The 19,700-nt window shown below is 41.8% G+C and overlaps 1 protein-coding gene across 1 annotated transcript in view; it reads left to right on the top strand.

Moving 5' to 3' along the window:
* lrrc7 (leucine rich repeat containing 7) overlaps positions 1–19,700 on the top strand; it is a 125,881-nt gene that overhangs the window by 31,527 nt on the left and 74,654 nt on the right. The window contains exon 2 of the mRNA XM_086114906.1: positions 18,371–18,573. Within this exon, the coding sequence (XP_085971032.1) occupies positions 18,371–18,573 (203 nt within the window). The remainder of the gene's footprint in view (positions 1–18,370; positions 18,574–19,700) is intronic.

The following is a 19,700-nucleotide window of genomic DNA, read 5'->3' as shown; positions in this document are numbered from 1 at the left end:
GCAGTAGGCAGGGTACACCTGAATTGGTTGCCACACATAGACAAACAACCATTCAGGCTCACAATGAATAATCTCGCGCCACCTAACCTCTCTGAGCTCATCCGCCCCTACACACCTGCCCGGCGCCTCAGGTCTGTGGACCAGACATTATTAGAAGTACCAAGAACTAAACTGAGGCTCAGAGGGGATCGAGCCTTTTCTGTTGCTGGTCCCTCTCTCTGGAATGACCTCCCACTGAACATTCGGCAAGCCTCCTCGCTGCCCATCTTCAAAACCCTCCTCAAAACTCACTTGTATTCTTTGGCATTCGACTCAGCATGACTTAGATTTGTTCTTGGTTTTACTGTTTGGTGCTTTCTACCGCCTTTATTACCGATTTGTCTTACTGTTTATTGTGCATGTTAAATTGATCCAAGTACAGCACTTTGTATGCAGCGATGGCTGTTTGAAAGTGCTCTATAAATACAGTTGACTTTACTTGACTTTACTTGACAATCACACCTCGGGACAATTTGGAGTATTCCATTAAGCTGCCATGCATGTTTTTGGAATGTCGGAGGAAACCGGAGGACCTGGAGAAAACCCACAGCCCGGAGAGAACATGCAAACGCCACGAAAGCTGGAGCTGGACTCAAACCCTGCACTTCTGCACTGTGAGGCGAACGTGCTAACCAGTCGTCCAGCGAGCCGCCCATATAATATAATATAACGTAATATAAAATATCCATCCCTCTATTATCTGACCCACTTATCCTCATTGTCGTGGGCGTGCTGGAGCCTATCCGAGCAGTCTTTGGGGAGCAGGCAGGGTACACACTGACCTGGTTGCCAGCCAATTGCAGTACAGTAATCCCTCGTTTATCACGGGAGTTACGTTCCAAAAAGAACCCGTGATAAGTGAAATCCGTGAAAAAGGATTTATTTTTAAAAAAAAAGCAAAAAAATGTGAGAGGGAAGAGATTTGCAAGCACATTTGACAATAAAGTTGTACTTGGTACTTGATAGTCAGCTTTATTTTTTACAATTATTGTACAATATGTATACTATGTATACAATGCAGAGGCGATTACTCTGAGACGGCAATGGAAGCTCAGCTTCCCCTAAAATGTCAAAGAGTAAGTGATCAAATATATGTGTGCACGTACAATTGTGTGGAAATGTCATTGACTAAATATGCGCTACAACGCGCTCAACATTTGTTCCAAATCAGCTTCTTATTCCTGGTTACGACGTGACTCTCTTCTCATTCATTCCTGCAGCTTCACTGTGCTTTTGTCACGTTGCGTGGTGAACCCCAAAAAGCAGGCAGGAGGGAGGAGCAGGGTGTACTTGAAGTGTATTGATAAAACACAGAAAACTAAATCCACAACAAAGTCCAAAAAAACAGAAAGAATCCAAAGTATCAAACAAAACCCAGGCTGGAGTTAACAGTCACCAAAACATGATCGAGAACATGACAGCTACAGCAAACAAACAGACATGACAGCAACAAAAAAACAATGACCCAACACTGAGTGGTCGTGCCGAGTCCTTTTAAAGCAATAATTAGGTAACAACCAACAGGTGTGCAGCTGCATGGAGAGCCCTGCAGTGCAACCTGTTGGTCACAAACAGAATCATGACAGCTTTAAACTGTGTGGACGCTGAGCGCCGACCGCGCGGACGCTGGGCGTCTAGAGAGAGTTCAGTGTAGGTAGTCCCAATGCATTGAAACGAGACGAGTCATTGGATAAATGCTGGTTTTGTCCCGCCCATTTTACACTCAGCCTCTCTGGGAGTCTATGGACAGTTGGGTGTTTATAGGCTGGCACAGAAGCTCAGCTTTTCTGCATGATGATTGGATGATCTGTCTGAGGCTGAATCTCGTTTTGATTGACAGCAAAATGAGCCAATCACCGATCTTATGGTGAAGGCATCCTTTTCATTTTCTTTTTTGAAAAGGAACGGAGAGTAGAATTCACATATAAATAAACTGACACATTTTATGATGTAGGCTGAAATCGAGCTTCCCCTCCTTGACAGACCAGCATCCGCCACTGTCACAATGAAACCAAAGACCAAAAATTTGCAAAGGTAAAATTGGCAAGCTGTACAGAGACGAGGTGCGGAGACTGTTCACGTTGGTCCTGATTGGTGAACCGCGTTATAGCGAGGGATTACTGTATATTATACATTAGATTAGATTAGATATATGTATCTTCTTATATTTGTTATTTTATAAAATGATATAGTATAACTATGATAAATAGGGATTGACAATAAAAATTGACTTGACGTTGCTTTTGAATTGCCAGTTTTAAAGCTTTGGTAATGACGACAAAGAAAATGTCAGATTTTTTTTTCCATTCACTTCAAATATTTTTATTCAACAGTACAACAAATCGAGAACAATATAAAATTAAAGTGAACTTCTACAAATTCATTATTCGCTCAGGAATAATGAATATACCCTAAAATATAAGCATAATAAAATTTGAGTTATGATCCCACATGCGAAGTTCGCATCATTGCCACTTGCAAATGTGCATGATCAAAACATGGAAAGAATGACTGCTGCTTTTGTCCAGCAACTACTTTTAGCGGCTAAACTGATAATCTTTACGTGGCCAAGCTGTGCAGACTCAGCTCGCAGATTCATACTTTCCACTTCATCACGTGGGAGCTACTTGTTCAAATGATTCAACAGGTTTTTTTTGTTTTAATGCTGCCATGTTTTTGATGACATATTTTGCACAATGGCTACGCTCTGGAGATACTGCCACAGAGGTGGTGGGAAGGAACTGAACTCGTCAAATTAACTCATTCGTCTGAAGTTTACGTTCAAGTCATGGCTCCCTATCAGCTGTGTGTTGAGCTGCACCTTTCGTCAGTGTGACCATAGCTTTCTGTTTCTGCTTCATCTTTCATTTATTGATGGATTCTGGTTACTTCAACTTGCAAACCAAAGTTAGAAGGAAAAGATGGACTCTGATTGGCTACAGATGAACCCATTTCTGCTACGTAGGGGGTGGTAGGTGGGGCTGATGTTTTGGCCTATCTCTGTGTGGCCCGGTACGCAGGCCATTGGTTGAGGACCACCATTTGTCAAATATCGATTTCCACCCATTTTCAACACTCATCACCGCGTATCCCGAACAGCGGTGCAGGGGTGCTGGAGCCTATCTCAAATGTCTTCGGGCAGTCGGCGTGCTCCATCGTGAACTGGTCGCCAGTCAGTTGCATGGCACATATTGTGATGAACAACCATACGCAGCCACATTCACACCCTCACTGAGTGGGAACCAACCACACGCAGCCCACACGCATGTCAGGCAAGTGTACTACTACACCATCAACGACTGCATCAACCTAAAAAAATCCATATTATTGGGCCCTAATAAGAATGAAGATAGACTAATTTGTTTTCTCGTCACCAGAATCAAAAAGATGTATGATCATCATCATCATCATCATCATCAATTGTACCACTTGTTAGCATTTGTGTGATTTGCTTTTTATCATTATTGATGTTGTCAATATTTGAGGTGATGCTGAATAATGCTGGTACTTGAAGTCTTCTTTCATTTTTCCACCCACTTTGAGGAATCTCCTCAATGCACTAGTACACAAAAAAATAATCAAACCACCAAACTGTTCAACAGTTGGTATTGTTTGCTGTGGACCAACAATCTTTGTCTCATCTGACAATCAAACATACCCAGAAGGAATGTTCTTCCTCTGTGGTGGCAAGTGTACAATTAAGTATCGAAGTTGTATTGTGAAAAGGCTTGATTCTCGAACCGGAGCCACTCAAAAGTGTGATGGTTTCAAATTGTCTTGTTTTTTTCGTCTGTGTCTTTGTGGAGAAGCTGTATTTTCTCATGCGAGTTTAGTAAGAGATGCTTATGTGTTCACTTTGAAAAGTTTTCAGTTTTGTTTTGATTTGATCAAATGGATGTGGGCTGGAAAAGTATCACTGTGGAAAATGTGAACAAAGCTCTGTAAGACTAGCCGTGGTCACGCAGCCCCAGAGCATGACAATACCATCAACATACTTAATTGTACTGGACACATTTGGTTGGAGGGCGAAAACGATGCGGACCACTTGATTTCAGTCTCCTGCAGGGTTGTAATCAAGTCCACCTTTATTAAATCCAAGTCAAATTCAAGTCACAAAGGTTCAAGTCCAAGTCCAAGTCCAAGTCCAGATGAGATCAAGAGTAAACCTTAAGACAGAAAAATACTACTTTCACTCCCATAAAATATGACAAAATTCATTATGCTCACCACTCTCATATGGCAAGGAACCTTATTAACCGTGTGTGCAGATAAAGAACAAAGACAATTTCAAAAACCATGTAGCTATATTCGGGGCTTCCTCCCACATACCAAAAGCATGGTAGGATATTTGAACACTCTAAATTGTTCGTAGGTGTGATTATGAGCACTAACGGTTGTTCATCTATGTGTGGCCTGGATGGCAAACAGTTCTGGGTGTATCCCACGTACTGCCCAAAGACAGCTGGGATAGAGCATAGCCGCGACCCTTGTGAGAATAAAGCAGTTCAGATTATGGATCTGGCGGCCCGGTGGTCCAGTGTTTAGGGCGTTGACCTCACAGTGCAGAGGTACGGGGTTCAATTCCAGCTCCGGCCTCCTTGTGTGGAGTTTGCATGTTCTCCCCGTGCCTGCGTGGGTTTTCTCCGGGTACTGCAGTTTCCTCCCACATTCCAAAAACATGCATGGTAGGATGATTCAACACTCTAAATTGTCCCTAGGTGTGAGTGTGGGCGTGGATGGTTGTTCGTCTGTGTGTGCCCTGCGATTGGCTGGCAACCGGTTCAGGGTGTCCCCCGCCTACTGCCCGAAGATGGCTGAGATGGGCTCCAGCACCCCCACGACCCTTGTGAGGATAAAGTGGATCGGAAAATGAATGAATGAAGATTATGGATCGATGAGTGCTACTTTATGAATAGTGCTTGAACTCTGGCGAGAGACGAGGAGGAGATTGGGCACTGGGGAGAAAGGTGGCTATAAAACATCATCAAATTCAAAGCGAATAAATGATCATGACGTAGAGTAGAGTTTGCTGTCCCCGATTCCTTCATGGTCCGGTTTACCAATCAGATGGCTATTTTGATGAACTGAAAAAAATATTTCAAGTTTCTTTCGAAGGAGGACGTTAATTTTCAGGAATAAAAACAGTTTGACACGATTGAGTTGATAATATTTTGCGAGTCCAATGGCCGAGTCAAAAAGAAGTCTGAGAATAAAAAAACGTGTTGAGTCGTGACTCGGGAACTAAGCCCTGGTTGTCATTAGTTCCTGAGTACTGCTCGCTGAACCCATTCAACATCTCATGCAGTGCTGGGCGAGATGAAAAACGTCTTGTATCACGATATCTGCCATTTTATAGCACAATAATGATATTTCATCATACATTTTCATTTCTATAAAAATGTATACAACACACTATCACTGCTTACCTCTTCTCTCTCTCTCTCTCTCTCTCTCTCTCTCTCTCTCTCTATATATATATATATAATATTATATATATATATATTCCTATATATATATATATATATATAGGAATATTTTTTTTTGTACACTGTATATATATATTAATCCTCGTCACACCCCTCGGTGTCCGTCCCCCATTCAGCTCGGGTCCTCTACCTGAGGCCAGGAAGCTTGAGGGTTCTGCGCGGTATCTTTGCTGTTCCCAGCACTGCGCTTTTCTGGACTGAGATGTCCGATGTTGTTCCCGGGATCTGTTGCAACCACTCATCTAGTTTGGGGGTCACTGCCCCGAGTGCTCCGACCACCACAGGTACGACTGTCACCTTTACCTTCCAGGCTCTCTGCAGCTCCTCTCTGAGCCCTTGGTATTTCTCGAGTTTCTCGTGGTCCTTCTTTCTGATATTTCCTACACTTGGGACCGCTACATCCACTACAATGGCTTTCTTCTGCCCTTTATCTATGATCACGATATCTGGTTGGTTCGCCATTACCATCTTGTCAGTCTGGATCTGGAAGTCCCACAGGATCTTCGCTCTGTCATTCTCCGCCACCTTCGGAGGTGTTTCCTATTTTGACCTTGGGGTTTCCAGTCCATACTCCGCACAGATGTTTCGGTAGACTATGCCAGCCACCTGGTTATGGCGTTCCATGTCGGCTTTCCCTGCCAGCATCTTACACCCTGCAGTTATGTGTTGGATCGTCTCAGGTGCCTCTTTGCACAACCTACACCTTGGGTCTTGTCTGGTGTGGTATATCTGGGCCTCAATGGCTCTGGTGCTCAGGGCCTGCTCCTGAGCAGCCAGGATGAGTGCCTCTGTGCTGTCCTTCAGGCCAGCCCTCTCTAGCCACTGATAGGACTTCTTGAGATCGGCCACTTCAGTTATGGTCCGGTGGTACATCCCGTGTAGGGGCTTGTCCTCCCATGATGGTCCTTCTTCCAGCGCGCTCATCTTCTGTTCCCCATTGTCTGAGACATTCTCTGAGTACGTCATCCGTTGGAGCCTTCTCCTTGATGTATTCATGGAGCTTGGATGTTTCATCCTGGACAGTGGCTCTCACACTCACTAGTCCCCGGCCTCCTTCCTTTCGGCTTGTGTACAGTCTCAGGGTGCTGGATTTGGGATGGAACCCTCCATGCATGGTTAGGAGCTTTCGGGTCTTAACGTCCGTGGTCTGAATCTCTTCCTTTGGCCACCTTATTATTCCTGCAGGGTATCTGATCACTGGCAGGGCATAGCTGTTTATTGCCCGAGTCTTATTCTTGCCATTGAGCTGGCTTCTTAGGACTTGCCTCACTCGCTGGAGGTATTTGGCCGTAGCCGCTTTCCTTGTTGCCAGTTCGAGGTTGCCATTGGCTTGTGGTATACCAAGGTACTTGTAGCTGTCCTCAATGTCTGCTATTGTTCCTTCAGGGAGTGAGACCCCTTCAGTGCGGACTACCTTTCCTCTCTTAGTCACCATCCGACTACATTTCTCAAGCCCGAATGACATCCCGATGTCGCTGCTGTAGATCCTGGTTGTGTGGATCGGGAGTCTATGTCCCTTTCGCTCTTAGCATACAGCTTTATGTCATCCATGTAGAGGAGGTGACTGATCGTAGCTCCCTTTCTGAGGCGGTATCCATAGCCTGTCTTGGTGATTTTTATTGATCCATGTGTCCACTTATCTTAGCTCCAATGATGCCTGACATGAGCTTCCATGTTGTGGAGAGACAGGTTATTGGCCGATAGTTGGATGGGACTGCACCCTTTGAGGGATCCTTCATGATCAGGATTGTTCTCCCTTCGGTTAGCCATCCTATATATATATATATATATATATATATCTGACATTTATGTATATCTAAAAAATAAAAATTCCTCGTCTCACCCCCCGGGTGGTGTCCGTCCTCCATTCAGCTCGGGTCCTCTACCAGAGGCCAGGAAGCTTGAGGGTTCTGCGCAGTATCCTTGCTGTTACCAGCGTATATATATATATATATATATATATATATATACAGAGAGAGAGAGAGAGACAGAGAGACAGAGAGAGTCAGAAATCAAAACTCAGGACCATGTTGTGAAAACAAATCACATTTGCAATATTATATGTATTCTAAATACAATATTCCACCATTTTCTGGATGGGTATACTCAATATTAATATGCTTTTAATCTTCCAGGCTACTCTTTCCGGCTGACATATGGGACACTATGTGAGTGTCTGTGTAGCATTATTTTGCTTTCTGTATATTATTATTTAGCATTTTTTTTCTCCAGACACTCAGTAAATTGCCTGCTATTTTGCTGTTCAAAGTTGGATATGCTCCACTATAGCACAGTTCCAGCGAGACTTATGTGAATTTTGTCCTCAATTAACCAAACACTTAATTCCGCCCTGTCACGATAACATTAGGTTAGCTTAGCCTTTAGCATGGCTTCTCCATCTTTCCCTCTGTTAATTATTCCTTGTAATCCCTTTGTGTGAAGGGTACTTGTCAGAAGTGTAACTTATTTGCAGCCAATTTGGCCGTGATTACAGACTTGACAGGTACAAGTCGCATATGGGCAAAAAAAATCAGTATTGAGCTGCAGTATGAACATAGCCTTATTGTGCCCCAGCTTCATAGCTGCCAGTTTATCTGACAGTTGATTGTTGCTATGCATCACACAGCAATGCAGAGAACCGTATCCACACCTTTTTTAGTCTTCTTAGAGGGGGTGCTGGAGAGCGCCTGCTTGGGACTCCCTTGTTTTGCAATGCTCATGTGAGGAATGACAATGAGACCTGGAAGGGGGTGATTGGGAGGTGCACTGTCCAATACCAGAAGCAGAGACGTGTTCTGTTTTTGGACTCCTGTGATCGTCATGACCTGTACAAAACGAACACCGTGTTCAGATAGAAGGGTGTCCATGTGCACTTGGCACCAGAACCCCCCAAGCCACTGTTTGATGATCGACCTTGTGATCGTGTCATCTGACTTATAGCAGCATGCCTTTGACACTGGAGGAAGAAGATAGAGGCGCAGCTGTTCAGCCAACACCACCTGATGGTTTGTTGGCTCCGATGGTGGGGGAATATGTCGGTCCGGCCTGGATGAGGCAAATATGTTGTGAATGTCTGATTGAAACGTCTGGCATAGTCCCCAATCAGATGGAGTTTCAAGTCCTATCCCAGGCGGAACTTCGCTCACGTCCTTGAGGAGGCAGGGGATATTGAGTAAGAGTGGATCATGCTCCGTACCTCCATTGTTGAGGCAGGCCGAATGGAGCTTTGGCTGTAAGGTGGTCAGTGCCTGTTGTGGCGGCAACGCCAAACCCCTTTTTGGACACCGGGGGTAAGGGATATCTTCCGACTGAACGAGTCCTTTCAGGCCTTTGTTGCCTGTGGTTCTCTGGGGTCAGCTGATGAGTACGGCCAAGTGGAACGTAGCTTTGGTGATTGGTGACGCAAAAGTAGTAGTTTGGTGCCATCATGGAGAATGACTTCTGGACAGCTTCAAAGAAATTTTGGTCCATCATTCAGCATCTCGGGAGAAGTCCACTGTTTGTTCGCACACTGTATTGTGGGAATGGGTCTCTGCTGACCTTGACTACTTTGAAATTCATATAAATTCAACTGACACAGCCTCTACGAGGAAGCAGGGCATGTAGACTCTCATGCAGGTAGTCCTAGCTCTGACATTGAGGTCATCGAGGTGGTCTTTGGTGTCAGGAAGCTGGGGGTGGATGAGATCCAGCAGGAATTCCTGAGGCTCTGGATGTTGTGGTTGACACATGAGTTTACATGATTATACACTACACTGATTGGCTCACCTGTTCTGTAGAGAGCCAAAAATTAGGCAACCCAATTCAGATTAGCAGCATGTACAGTATGTGTGTTTACAAAGTGCCAGTTGTGGACACGCATCCTTGCTTGATATAAAAAATACTGTACATCAACTAATGTTAACTGATTATTCGCATTTGAGTTAATCCACCATTTAGTCGTTAGATGCATCAGTGTTGGCAATAGACATACTGTATTCTATTGTTTAACTCACTCGTTTATGACACTGAAATTTGGCGCGCTGTAGGCGGAGGCTTGTAGTGGGAGGAAGAATCAAGCTCGTCAGACATGTACTCCCTTAACATGCACAGCCTGCCAACCTCCTTTGCACAATATCATTTTATTGAAAGTGTTGCGGTGAGGAGACTCTTCTTTGAGAAAGAGTGTGTACTTTTTTCTTCGTTGGTGTCAACAAAGTTGTTCCTCAGGTTGGCAAACAAGGCATCGTAACGGGGGAAACAAAAATTTAACGTGAACAATTCCGGGATGATAGTCTGTTCCAATCGATTCTCGAGACTCGATGCCGAACATGAACAACTGTCTCACTCTATCTAATACGATAATATTGATTTTGATTGCCTTATGCATCACTGGCCAGACTGGCCGGTAAGTTTTTTCAACACGGCAAAATGAATTTTACCCCACATTTGGTGGGTTGGCGGGTGTTCATTTAGAACCCTGGTTACTTGACAGGTGTTAATTTGGAATCCACATTCCAGGCAATAAATTCAAAATTACTAAATATTTGCAAAACAAAAAGCAATGCTTTAACAGTTTGAACCTTAAATACCTGAGACTCTATTTTCGTGCCCGATACAAGTCTGGTGTGAGGCGTTGGGTAAATCTGTGCAGGGGCAAATGAGATTACGTTTTGGTGTTTTCTCAGAAGCCAGTTAAGCTTGCCATATTTTAAAAAGCACGTTTTGCAGGACTGTGGGAGTGAACACAGCCGTATTGTTTTGCCACCAATTGAAGCGGCTTCTCTGAGTCCCTTTGAATATTGTGTGAGAGAGGCACTGTCACGTAGCAAGGTGGTGGTGGACCCCAAAAAGCAGGCAGGAGGGAGGAGCAGGGTGTATTTGAAGAAGTGTATTGATAAAACACAGAGAAAACTAAATCCAAAAACAAACATAGTCCAAAATAGCAAACAAAAATAACAAGTGAAGCTAAAACAGAACCGTGACCTCAAACATGACCGAAACAAACCTGACAGCAGTAAAGGAACAGCAAACAAATGAACATGACAGCAGCAAACAGCAACAATGACCCGACAATGAGTGGTCGGGCTGGGAGTCCTTTTAAAGCACTAATTACATAATGACCAACAGGTGTGCAGCTGCAGGGAGAGTCCTACAGTGCCACCTGTTGGTCACAAACAGAATCATGACAGTAACCGAATCATGACAGGCACGCTGCTTGACATTGCAGAAGTAGACAGTGATGCGCTTGAGTCCTGCGGCAGGTTGAGGTGTGAAATATGTTTATAAGGAACTGCACGCAAACCTCCGATCGCAAAATCACTGATTGATGAAACAGGCACTTGGAGACTTACTTCCACCCAGATCATGCGTGTCTGTGTGTGAACCCCAAGCACATACCACCACGACCCCCCAATCCCTACAAAAAATAAATAAAAAATAGCTGTGCCCAGGCCAGTCTGGGATTTTTAAAAATAATAGATAATCATGTGTTCAATGATTTGATTTCTACAGTGATTTTGAGGCTTCGATACACACTGTGATCATAACTGAGAATGAAATACATATCCACCGCACTTGTCTGTGTACCTCAGAATCCATCTGCCTGCACCTCCATCACATTCAGCAAAATCACATTCCACACCCTGTGCCAATGCCAATTCTTCGGCGTGGTTCCAGCAGACAATGTTCCTTCTAGTTTTCTATGCGTGTGACAATTCACGCAAAATCGTTGAGTATCCTTTGGAACACGGTGAACAACTTCAGACATGTGCACTGTGATCAAAGCAGTATCACACCAAAATATTCACGTTCATGATTCAAACAGAAGTATCAATATTGGAATTTAAAAAGACATTTGTAGAAATTGAGCTATCAACACCACTATTCTATTTAAGAAAGAGTATAAATGTAATGGTTTCAAAACTATTTAAAGTATAAAACCAATGCAAGGAGGAGAAAAATGCATTGAAGCCAAAGTCCAGTCAAACATTTCTTTTCAATAAGTTCTGCTTTATGTGCCCTGAACACAGTTTTCTGAATAATCTCGTGTTCGTGGAATAAGAATCAATCAGATGACGTCTTTTTAAGTCGCACACCCTCGACCACACTTGAAGCTTTCACCTTAACTCAATGTGGTTTTTCAAGTTTGACGGCAAGTTTTTGAAAGCCATTACCTGGTCGCGGTTTGGTTTGGTCCACATCAGTTGTAACACAAAATGAGTTATTTTAGAAAAACCCCAAGCAGGACCAGGGATGTAAAATGCTTGGCTGGCTTTTCTGGCTACAAACCTCCTCGCTGCTGCTGGTACTCATTCAGTGGCGGGCCGTGCATTTCAACCTTAGGCCTTCAGTGACGTCACATACTGTACATGAACACAATATAGGCTCGTCAAGCAGCACTTAATTTCAGGAGCATTTAAAACCATCAAGTATGCATTCACAATTAAGAGCAGGAAACTAAATTTACAGATACTGTCAAAAATAAAAACATTTTAAAAATACTAAATAAAATGCCACCCAAATTACGCTGTGTGATCTTAAACAAGTCTGTCCAATAAATTGCGCAATGTCGCAGTTTCATATAAGACACCAACCACACAATAACAAAACAAACTATTCTTTGAAAATAAAGTTAACAGATCATTTGCATTTTGAGAAGACGCTATACAACAGCAAATAACTGAAAATGTTGAGCAGCTGAGATGGAACGAATTTTAGTGCACGAAGCTGACTACAATGCGCCATTATAAATTGCAGGTGAGCTGATTAATTTGATATATTTTTGTATCTTTGTCATTTTATTTCATTACCATTAATACTAACGAAATAAAATAACAAGAAGAAATGTAAAATAAAATTCATTTACTCACCAATGTAGTGCCTGTTCACTGAGCTGCAGATCTACGTGAGTGTCCCCAAACGTTTTTAAACGCACTGTAGCTTGTAAGTGCCCAGCCGTGCTCTGATGTTTCCTTGCTGCCTTGGTAAAACAACTTAAATTGGTAAATCCAGTGGAAGATCTGTCTTGAAAATTGTGTGGAAAGTAGTTCCGCAACCAGATCAATGTCTTCTCCTTCGGCCATTTTGGGTCAAAATGCAGCAACAGCTCCCTCTAGCAGGCGCTAATCCAATCACCGAACGCGCACGTCCAGTGTCGACGTAAGCCCTTCTAGCTGCCCCTGGTACGCAGACTCGTGATCTGATTGGCTATTGCAACCTGACTGTGCACGTTCATTACAGCGCACAGGGGCCTGCTCTGTTTAATCTGATGGCCCCGAGCAAGTTTAATTTACCTGGCAACACAAGCTTTCTGAAATATGATTGGTTAAAAACTCTACCATAATAAATAAGTTATTTATCGAGTGGCTTTCAATATTATTTAAAATAACATTGAAAGCCACTCGACTAAGTGGAAATAATATCACGTAAAGAATACAGAGAATAATTTTGTTTATATATTTATGAAAATAAAATAACAAATTAAATTTATGTTATTCTCAGAAAAGTAAATTTATTAAATTTACTTTTCTAAGAATGTTTAGGCCAGCAGAGAAGGCCTTGCTGGCCCTGACGGAACGCCACTGTACTCATTTGGGACATAGACAGTCGGACATCTTACCAGCAAAGCTATAGATCTGCACAATGTATGGCTGGTTATTGATTTGTTGATTTGATTGAGGTACAATGGATTTCTTCCAAACGAAGAATGTGTTGGAATGTGATATGTTTATAATTCTCATCCAAACCGCAATCAACATCACAGAATTTATTGTAGCACAGTTTATTTATTGGTGTTTTGAAAAATGATAAATTGGAATGAAAACACTCCAAAATAAAAGAGTAACACATTTCATTTGTGTGTGTGTGTGTGTGTGTGTGTGTGTGTGTGTGTGTGTTTAAGGAGTAGATATTTGTGATGTAAGGTAAAGAGTAAAAGTACAAATTAAGTGGAAAAATTCAACGCAAGTATAGATAACCCAAATTTTAAGGAGTTAAGTAAGTAAACCAAGTATTCTTACTTTGTTACTTGACACCTCTGGCAAAACCTGAGATCATAAATTACTTGATGTCGATATGTGAAAAAAAATCAAACCAAATATGCATCAAAATACAGAGTATAACAAATCATTGAATAGCGATTTGTGACATGAATAAAATAAGCCCTAGAGAGTTACTTTTATTTGAGCACACAGGTCATTTTAAGCATAATTAAGTCTCAATATAATCTCTGTCAATATAGTCACACATTATCCCCCTCATAAATCATGGAAAATATATCATTTCGTAAAACACAAAATGATCTCGTCACCTGACCTCTGAAATGTGCCAAAGAGCCAAATTTTAGCGGCTTGTAAACTATGTCCATATTTGGGGCTTTCTGAGTGGAGTGGTCCTCTTGTTGACTACAGCGTCATATTGTGTGTAAATGTGTCAATATATGCTTCACACGACAGTGGAACAACTAAGTGGTCGCACTACTGAAACTGTAAGGTGTGGTGTCTTGTTTGTTGATGAAACTGGGGTGGAATGAAGGAATGAGTCTAGAAATAGAATGTGTGTACGTTGTGAGAGAAGTGCACAGTTGCTCACTCATGGATTTTATAGGAAACATTGCCAGCAGATGTGATATTAGTCTACTTTCAGCCATCAAATTACCAGAAACAGTTGTGCCAGGCACACATCAAAGGAAACACTGTCAGTCAGTTATTCTGGAACGCCCGTGATGGAGCAGAAAGATTAGCCAAACTCCAAGACAAGCGTGTTAAGGCTTGTGTCGCAAAATTCAGGATCCGCCAGTTTTTTACGCTCAAGCGCAGCTTGTAAATCGAGAGTAGCTTGCCTTTGTAGTGTGTTCAATGCAATATAAATTGAAGGGATTTGGAAATCACGATGTTCTGTATTCATGTTTTCCATGATTTCCCAGCTTTATTGGAAATGGGGCTTGAACAACTGTCGTCAAAGTTTGACTTCTATTGAAATGTGCACAAGCGGTTTGCACTACAAATTCCATGGCCAAAAACAAAAGACAGTATTTTAAACGTGTCTGATATATTTATGTAAAGCGTCACCAAATGTGGAGCAATCACCCACTGAGAGCAGCGTGTTCTGTTTTATGACAGAGAGGATGAGTAAAAATACACCCAGCTCCTGGGAGACCGTCACTATGGCAGCGGTTACCATGGAGATAGCCAGGCTGCACGTGAAGTGATGGCTGTCATGGGACCCTGAGGGTTTCACCCTTTCGTGCTGCTACTGATAGCACACATTCACATTCAACCACAGAACAGCTGCAAAAGACTATCCATCCATCCATTTTCTAATTCGCTTATCCTCACAAGGGTCGCGGGCGTGCTGGAGCCTATCCCAGCTGTCTTCGGCCAGTAGGTGGGGGACACCCTGAACCAGTTTCCAGCCAATCGCAGGGCACACATAGATGAAAAACCGTCCGCGCTCACTCTCACACCTAGCGACAATCTAGTGTGTCCAATCAGCCTGCCATACATGTTTTTGGAATGTGGGAGGAAACAGGGGTACCCGGAGAAAACCCACGCAGGCATGGGGAGAACATGCAAACTCAAGGAGGCCGGAGCTGGAATTGAACCCCGTACCTCTGCACTGTGAGGCAGATGTGGGAACCAGTCGCTGCAAAAGACTAATTGAGGTGAAATTCAGAAGAGGGATGACGTGATGATGTTGGTTTGCTTTTGTGTGCATTTGATTTTGTTGGCTATGCGTGCGTAGCTAGCGAGCGGGTGTGCGTGGGTGGGTTGTGTTTGCATGCATGCTATCCGTTCTTGATGTCTCAGCACATTTGTGTTTTATTCATTGCTTTGAAATGCGCAAGATGTGTACATCCACATGTAATACTGCCTCTGCAGTGTCCGTTTGCTCAGTCATCATGTTGCCATAGCAGCAAGAAGAGGCAACATAGCCAACCACACACTTTGCTGTTTCACTCCATTGCTGCTTATTTTCATCTTCTTCTTCAGATTTATTTATTTATTTATTGTGCTGGGCTTGGACTCATTCAGTTCACCGTATATTCAAATTGGGTAAATGTAATATTTTATCACAAATATATACTAGCTGTCAGTTCACACATTTAAAAAATGGTGTATTGAATTCATTCAATTTTATTTTGTCAAGTGGGTGCACGAAATAAAATCATCTGAGTCCAGATACATTTTTAAAAATAGATTATACGTACACTGACAAAAAAGTATCTGAATCCAGATGATTCCATTGTGTGCAGCCACTTGACAAAATAAGATCCAGTGAATTGAATACACTGGGTTTTTTTCAGTGCACATGTGCGTCTCATTTTTACAAATTATTGACCAATCTAAAGTGTTGAAAATGGCTTGCTCTGTTTGACGTTGCAATGTTAATGGTTGAGCAAATATACCGTTGAGGGGGTCTCTGTCCGAGTATTCCACCTGACACCAGCGAGAGTAAAATACCATTATTAAGAGTGTCTTTTGTGTTCTGTGACCAACATGTTTCATCATCATGTAAGATGAAAGTGATATTGCACCTTTGTTAAGAATTCCTTCCTGTTTAACAGTGCTTTGGCTTTTTCCTGGCAGGCGTGTTATTATACCGAAACTGATTTTGTGCTGTGCAGGTGACTATTCCCAGTCTCCTCTTAATATTGTCTCTGCCATTCACACCCAATATTTGTCATTGTCACTGATGCTGACTTGGTAGCAGAATTCTAATTGTCTTTGCTTGAAAAAAGGTTGTGATTTTTAATCAACACTGCATTTGCATAGTGAAGCAATTGCTTCACAATCATTCGCTAATAAAGGAAAAAAAATGCTCCACAGATTCAAATGCCATTGAAGTAAATGGGGTATTTTTAATTTGGTGTCGATATCAAAATTAGGAATGGCGTCAGGTTTTGCGCAGTCCTAAAGCAGACCCAAACAATTCGAGCAAGTTTTACAGGGTTTATGAAACAGAAAGATCATGTCAATACTGTAAACACAATCCAGCAAACACCAAGTGACAAAAGGTCAGAGTGAAAACAAAACTACTATCAAACCACTAAGGACTGCGGACAAAGTGCCATGGGAGGAATATGAAGGAAGGAACAGACCAAAATGAAGAGCAAGAAATACCTACAAAAGGCAAGGACACTTGTCCAAGTAGAACAAGATGAGACGAAGCTCGAGGCAACAAGCAAGCAGCCAACATTAAGTTGGCATATTCCTCCTGTGAGTCCGAAATGTCCTGCTGATGATGTTTGCCGGAAGGAGACTCTGCCCACTGTCGTAATCCCCGGAATATTGCAACAGAAATAAAACCAACAGAGGGCAGCAAGAAAACAGGATTGTGACAAATTCAAATTTTGAGTTACCTTGTGGACGACCATCACATTTTAATTACACCGTATAGCATAGGAGAAACAACAAACAAATGAACTGTGCCACAATGAATACTACCGAGCAACAATTGTGTTTGCAAATGTATGTTGCTGTTCACAGACAAGAATGGTTTGTTAAGACCCAATTTTTTTCACCCCCATACACTGAACTACTGAAACCTAAAACGGTGAAAACAACCAAAGACCTCCAAAGTGTGCGGCCTAAAAAATAAAATCAACTGCTTTTTTTCTTTTTGTTTTTTTTCTAACCGACATTTGCAGACAAGCTGCAAATTCTTGTTCATCTAATTATAAAATCTGAGCATGCCTGTGGATTGATTATTCATGGTCCATCCCTCTAAAATAAACTGTCTTGCTGGATCTGCAGTCTTTTTTTTTCTTTTTTTAAAATCTGATTCAGGCAGATTTAAGACAAATGACAGGTCCTCACTCTGTTCAAATTCATCTGTCTGTCACCTCAACTCATTAGTAATTGGACCTCAGTGTGTTCAATAAAAAGATTATGTTGCATGTCTGTGAATGCTTGTCTCACACGTCATTCCCTCTTTGATTAAGCTCCTCTCTGACATCAAGGTTTTGTTTTGTTTTTTTCTCATTTACAACGCAATGAACTCATCTCCTCTCTTTGACCCTCATGATGCCCAACTTTATTGCCTCCACATTAAACAAGACAGAGGTGGCTGCGGTCATAGTTCTTTCTTCTATTTATGAAAACAGGCTGGTCTTCATTTGAAAACATTAACCCTTTCGGGGACAGCGGTTACTTGAGAGGACAGCTATTCAAATATTGTTTTCTCTTATAATAATTCATCGTAATGTCACAGTTGTGCATCAACCACTGCAATGGACCCTTATGTGTGTTGCCATCCAAGGTAAAAAAACAAATTTCGTGCCTAGAGACAAATAAAAACACTTGAGAAAAAATGCTGATGTGGGTTATCATTATTTGTACATGAAAGTGTTAAGTAGCCTACGATTGCCAATTTTCAATTGAAATTCACCAACAATGCATTTAAATAACATTTCCATACAGCTTCTTAATTTTTAATGCGGTATAAAATACATTTTATTGCAAGCAGTGGTGTGTGTTGTGGAGAAGGTCAAAGTTGCAACAGGAAGGCAATGTTGTAAGGCCTTTCGGATGCATTTCAATTGTTCTTTGGAAGCAAATTGATTAAACTGGCCTGGACCAAAATGATGGCACCCTTAGCTCAGCATTTCGGTGTGTTTGACGTTAGCTGTTCCATGCCGAGCAATTATTGCAATTTAGAATAAAAATTCCTTCCTTTTAACGATTGCTTGCAGAAATTGTTTGATCTGAAGCCATGAACTCAGTCAGTTGTAAGAGTGATCAGGCCAGCGTGTGCGCTGCCTGTGACCAACGTCTGCGTGGCAAGGCTTCATGATCCTGAACAATACAAGTGATATAAAAAGATGGAACTCAATGGCTGCTCTTCTTTCCTTTTTGCCCCTGTAGTACAGTGTCTGGAAATGACAACAAAAAGGAAGCTGATTGGCCGGCTGGTGCCATGCCGTTGTTTTCGTGGGGAAGAGGAAGTGATCTCGGTGTTGGACTACTCTCACTGCAGCCTGCAGCAGGTCCCCAAAGAAATCTTTAGCTTTGAGAGAACTCTGGAGGAGCTCTACCTGGATGCCAACCAGATTGAAGAACTACCCAAGGTAAATCTGAATATGAAAATGTATGATCGATTAGAATTCTGAGCTTCATTTTCGATTTTCATCTTGAAATTTAAGTTTGCCTGCGCCATCTGCTTTTTTTTTTTTTTTTTTTTTTTTTTGATGAGACAATTTAGTAGTTAATTCACAGTGTGTTCAGCTTTTCAACTCTCAGGAGCATTTCACATTAGCACCCTTTAGTCCTTCAGCAAACCATATTTTTTTCTATTGATATGATTTGTTTAGTCTGCAGTTTTCGGGGGGGGGGTTGTTTTTTTTAGGGGCCCAAATAATAATTATGGTGGGAAAGCAATCTGTCCTCATTCCAATCTGATGGGCGACTGATTGAAACTGTGTAAATGTTCCTACCAGAGATGTAGTACCAAAGTATTCACATTTTTTACTGAACTAAAAGTATTGATATTGGAATTAAAACGATTTGAATAGAAGTTGAACTACAAACTGCATCTTTTTGTAGATGATTCATGGTTTTCAAATTACTTAAAGTATAAAAGTAAAAGTAATGCAAGGAGAAAAAACATGCATTGAAGTCAAGTCAAACATTGTTCAATGTACCTTGATAATCCAAACATGGTTTTCTTAATAATCTCATGTTCGTGGAATAATAATTAATCAGATGGATTCAACCATCCCATTTTTTTTTAATGACAAAAGGGTGGACCACATCGCAAGGTCATATTGTGCACGACCCCACCTCCCCCCAAAAACATTTTTAAGACGGCTATAATGATTATAATGTTATTTTAAAATGTTATGTTGACGGCTACCTGTTCAGCTGCATATTTGCCGATTAAAAGTGATCACGTATTGTAATGGTGCAAAAAGTCCAACTTCAATGGCGTGCCATCATGAACCTTTATTGGTTAGGTAAATGTGCATTCAAACTGGGCTGCATGAATGTGTGAGGGCCACAGAATTAGATGTTAGACAGAATTAGACAGAAGTAAGATGACAAAACCGGGCAAAAGTAATTAGTGTTACAAATACTGCAAATAGCAAAAATATAACTTCAAATAACAATAACAAACATCTATCAATTCAGATTTATCTAAAGCCAAATTTCCATTTCCACAGTTCTCCAAGAGAGCTTGTAGCATTAAATCACAGCC

This window comes from Hippocampus guttulatus, chromosome 7 (assembly GCF_054856545.1).
Source record: "Hippocampus guttulatus isolate MCC_2025c chromosome 7, RoL_Hgut_1.0, whole genome shotgun sequence".
NCBI lineage: Eukaryota > Metazoa > Chordata > Actinopteri > Syngnathiformes > Syngnathidae > Hippocampus > Hippocampus guttulatus.
Note: the sequence above shows the minus strand (reverse complement) of the source record. Positions and strands in the feature narration are given on the sequence as shown.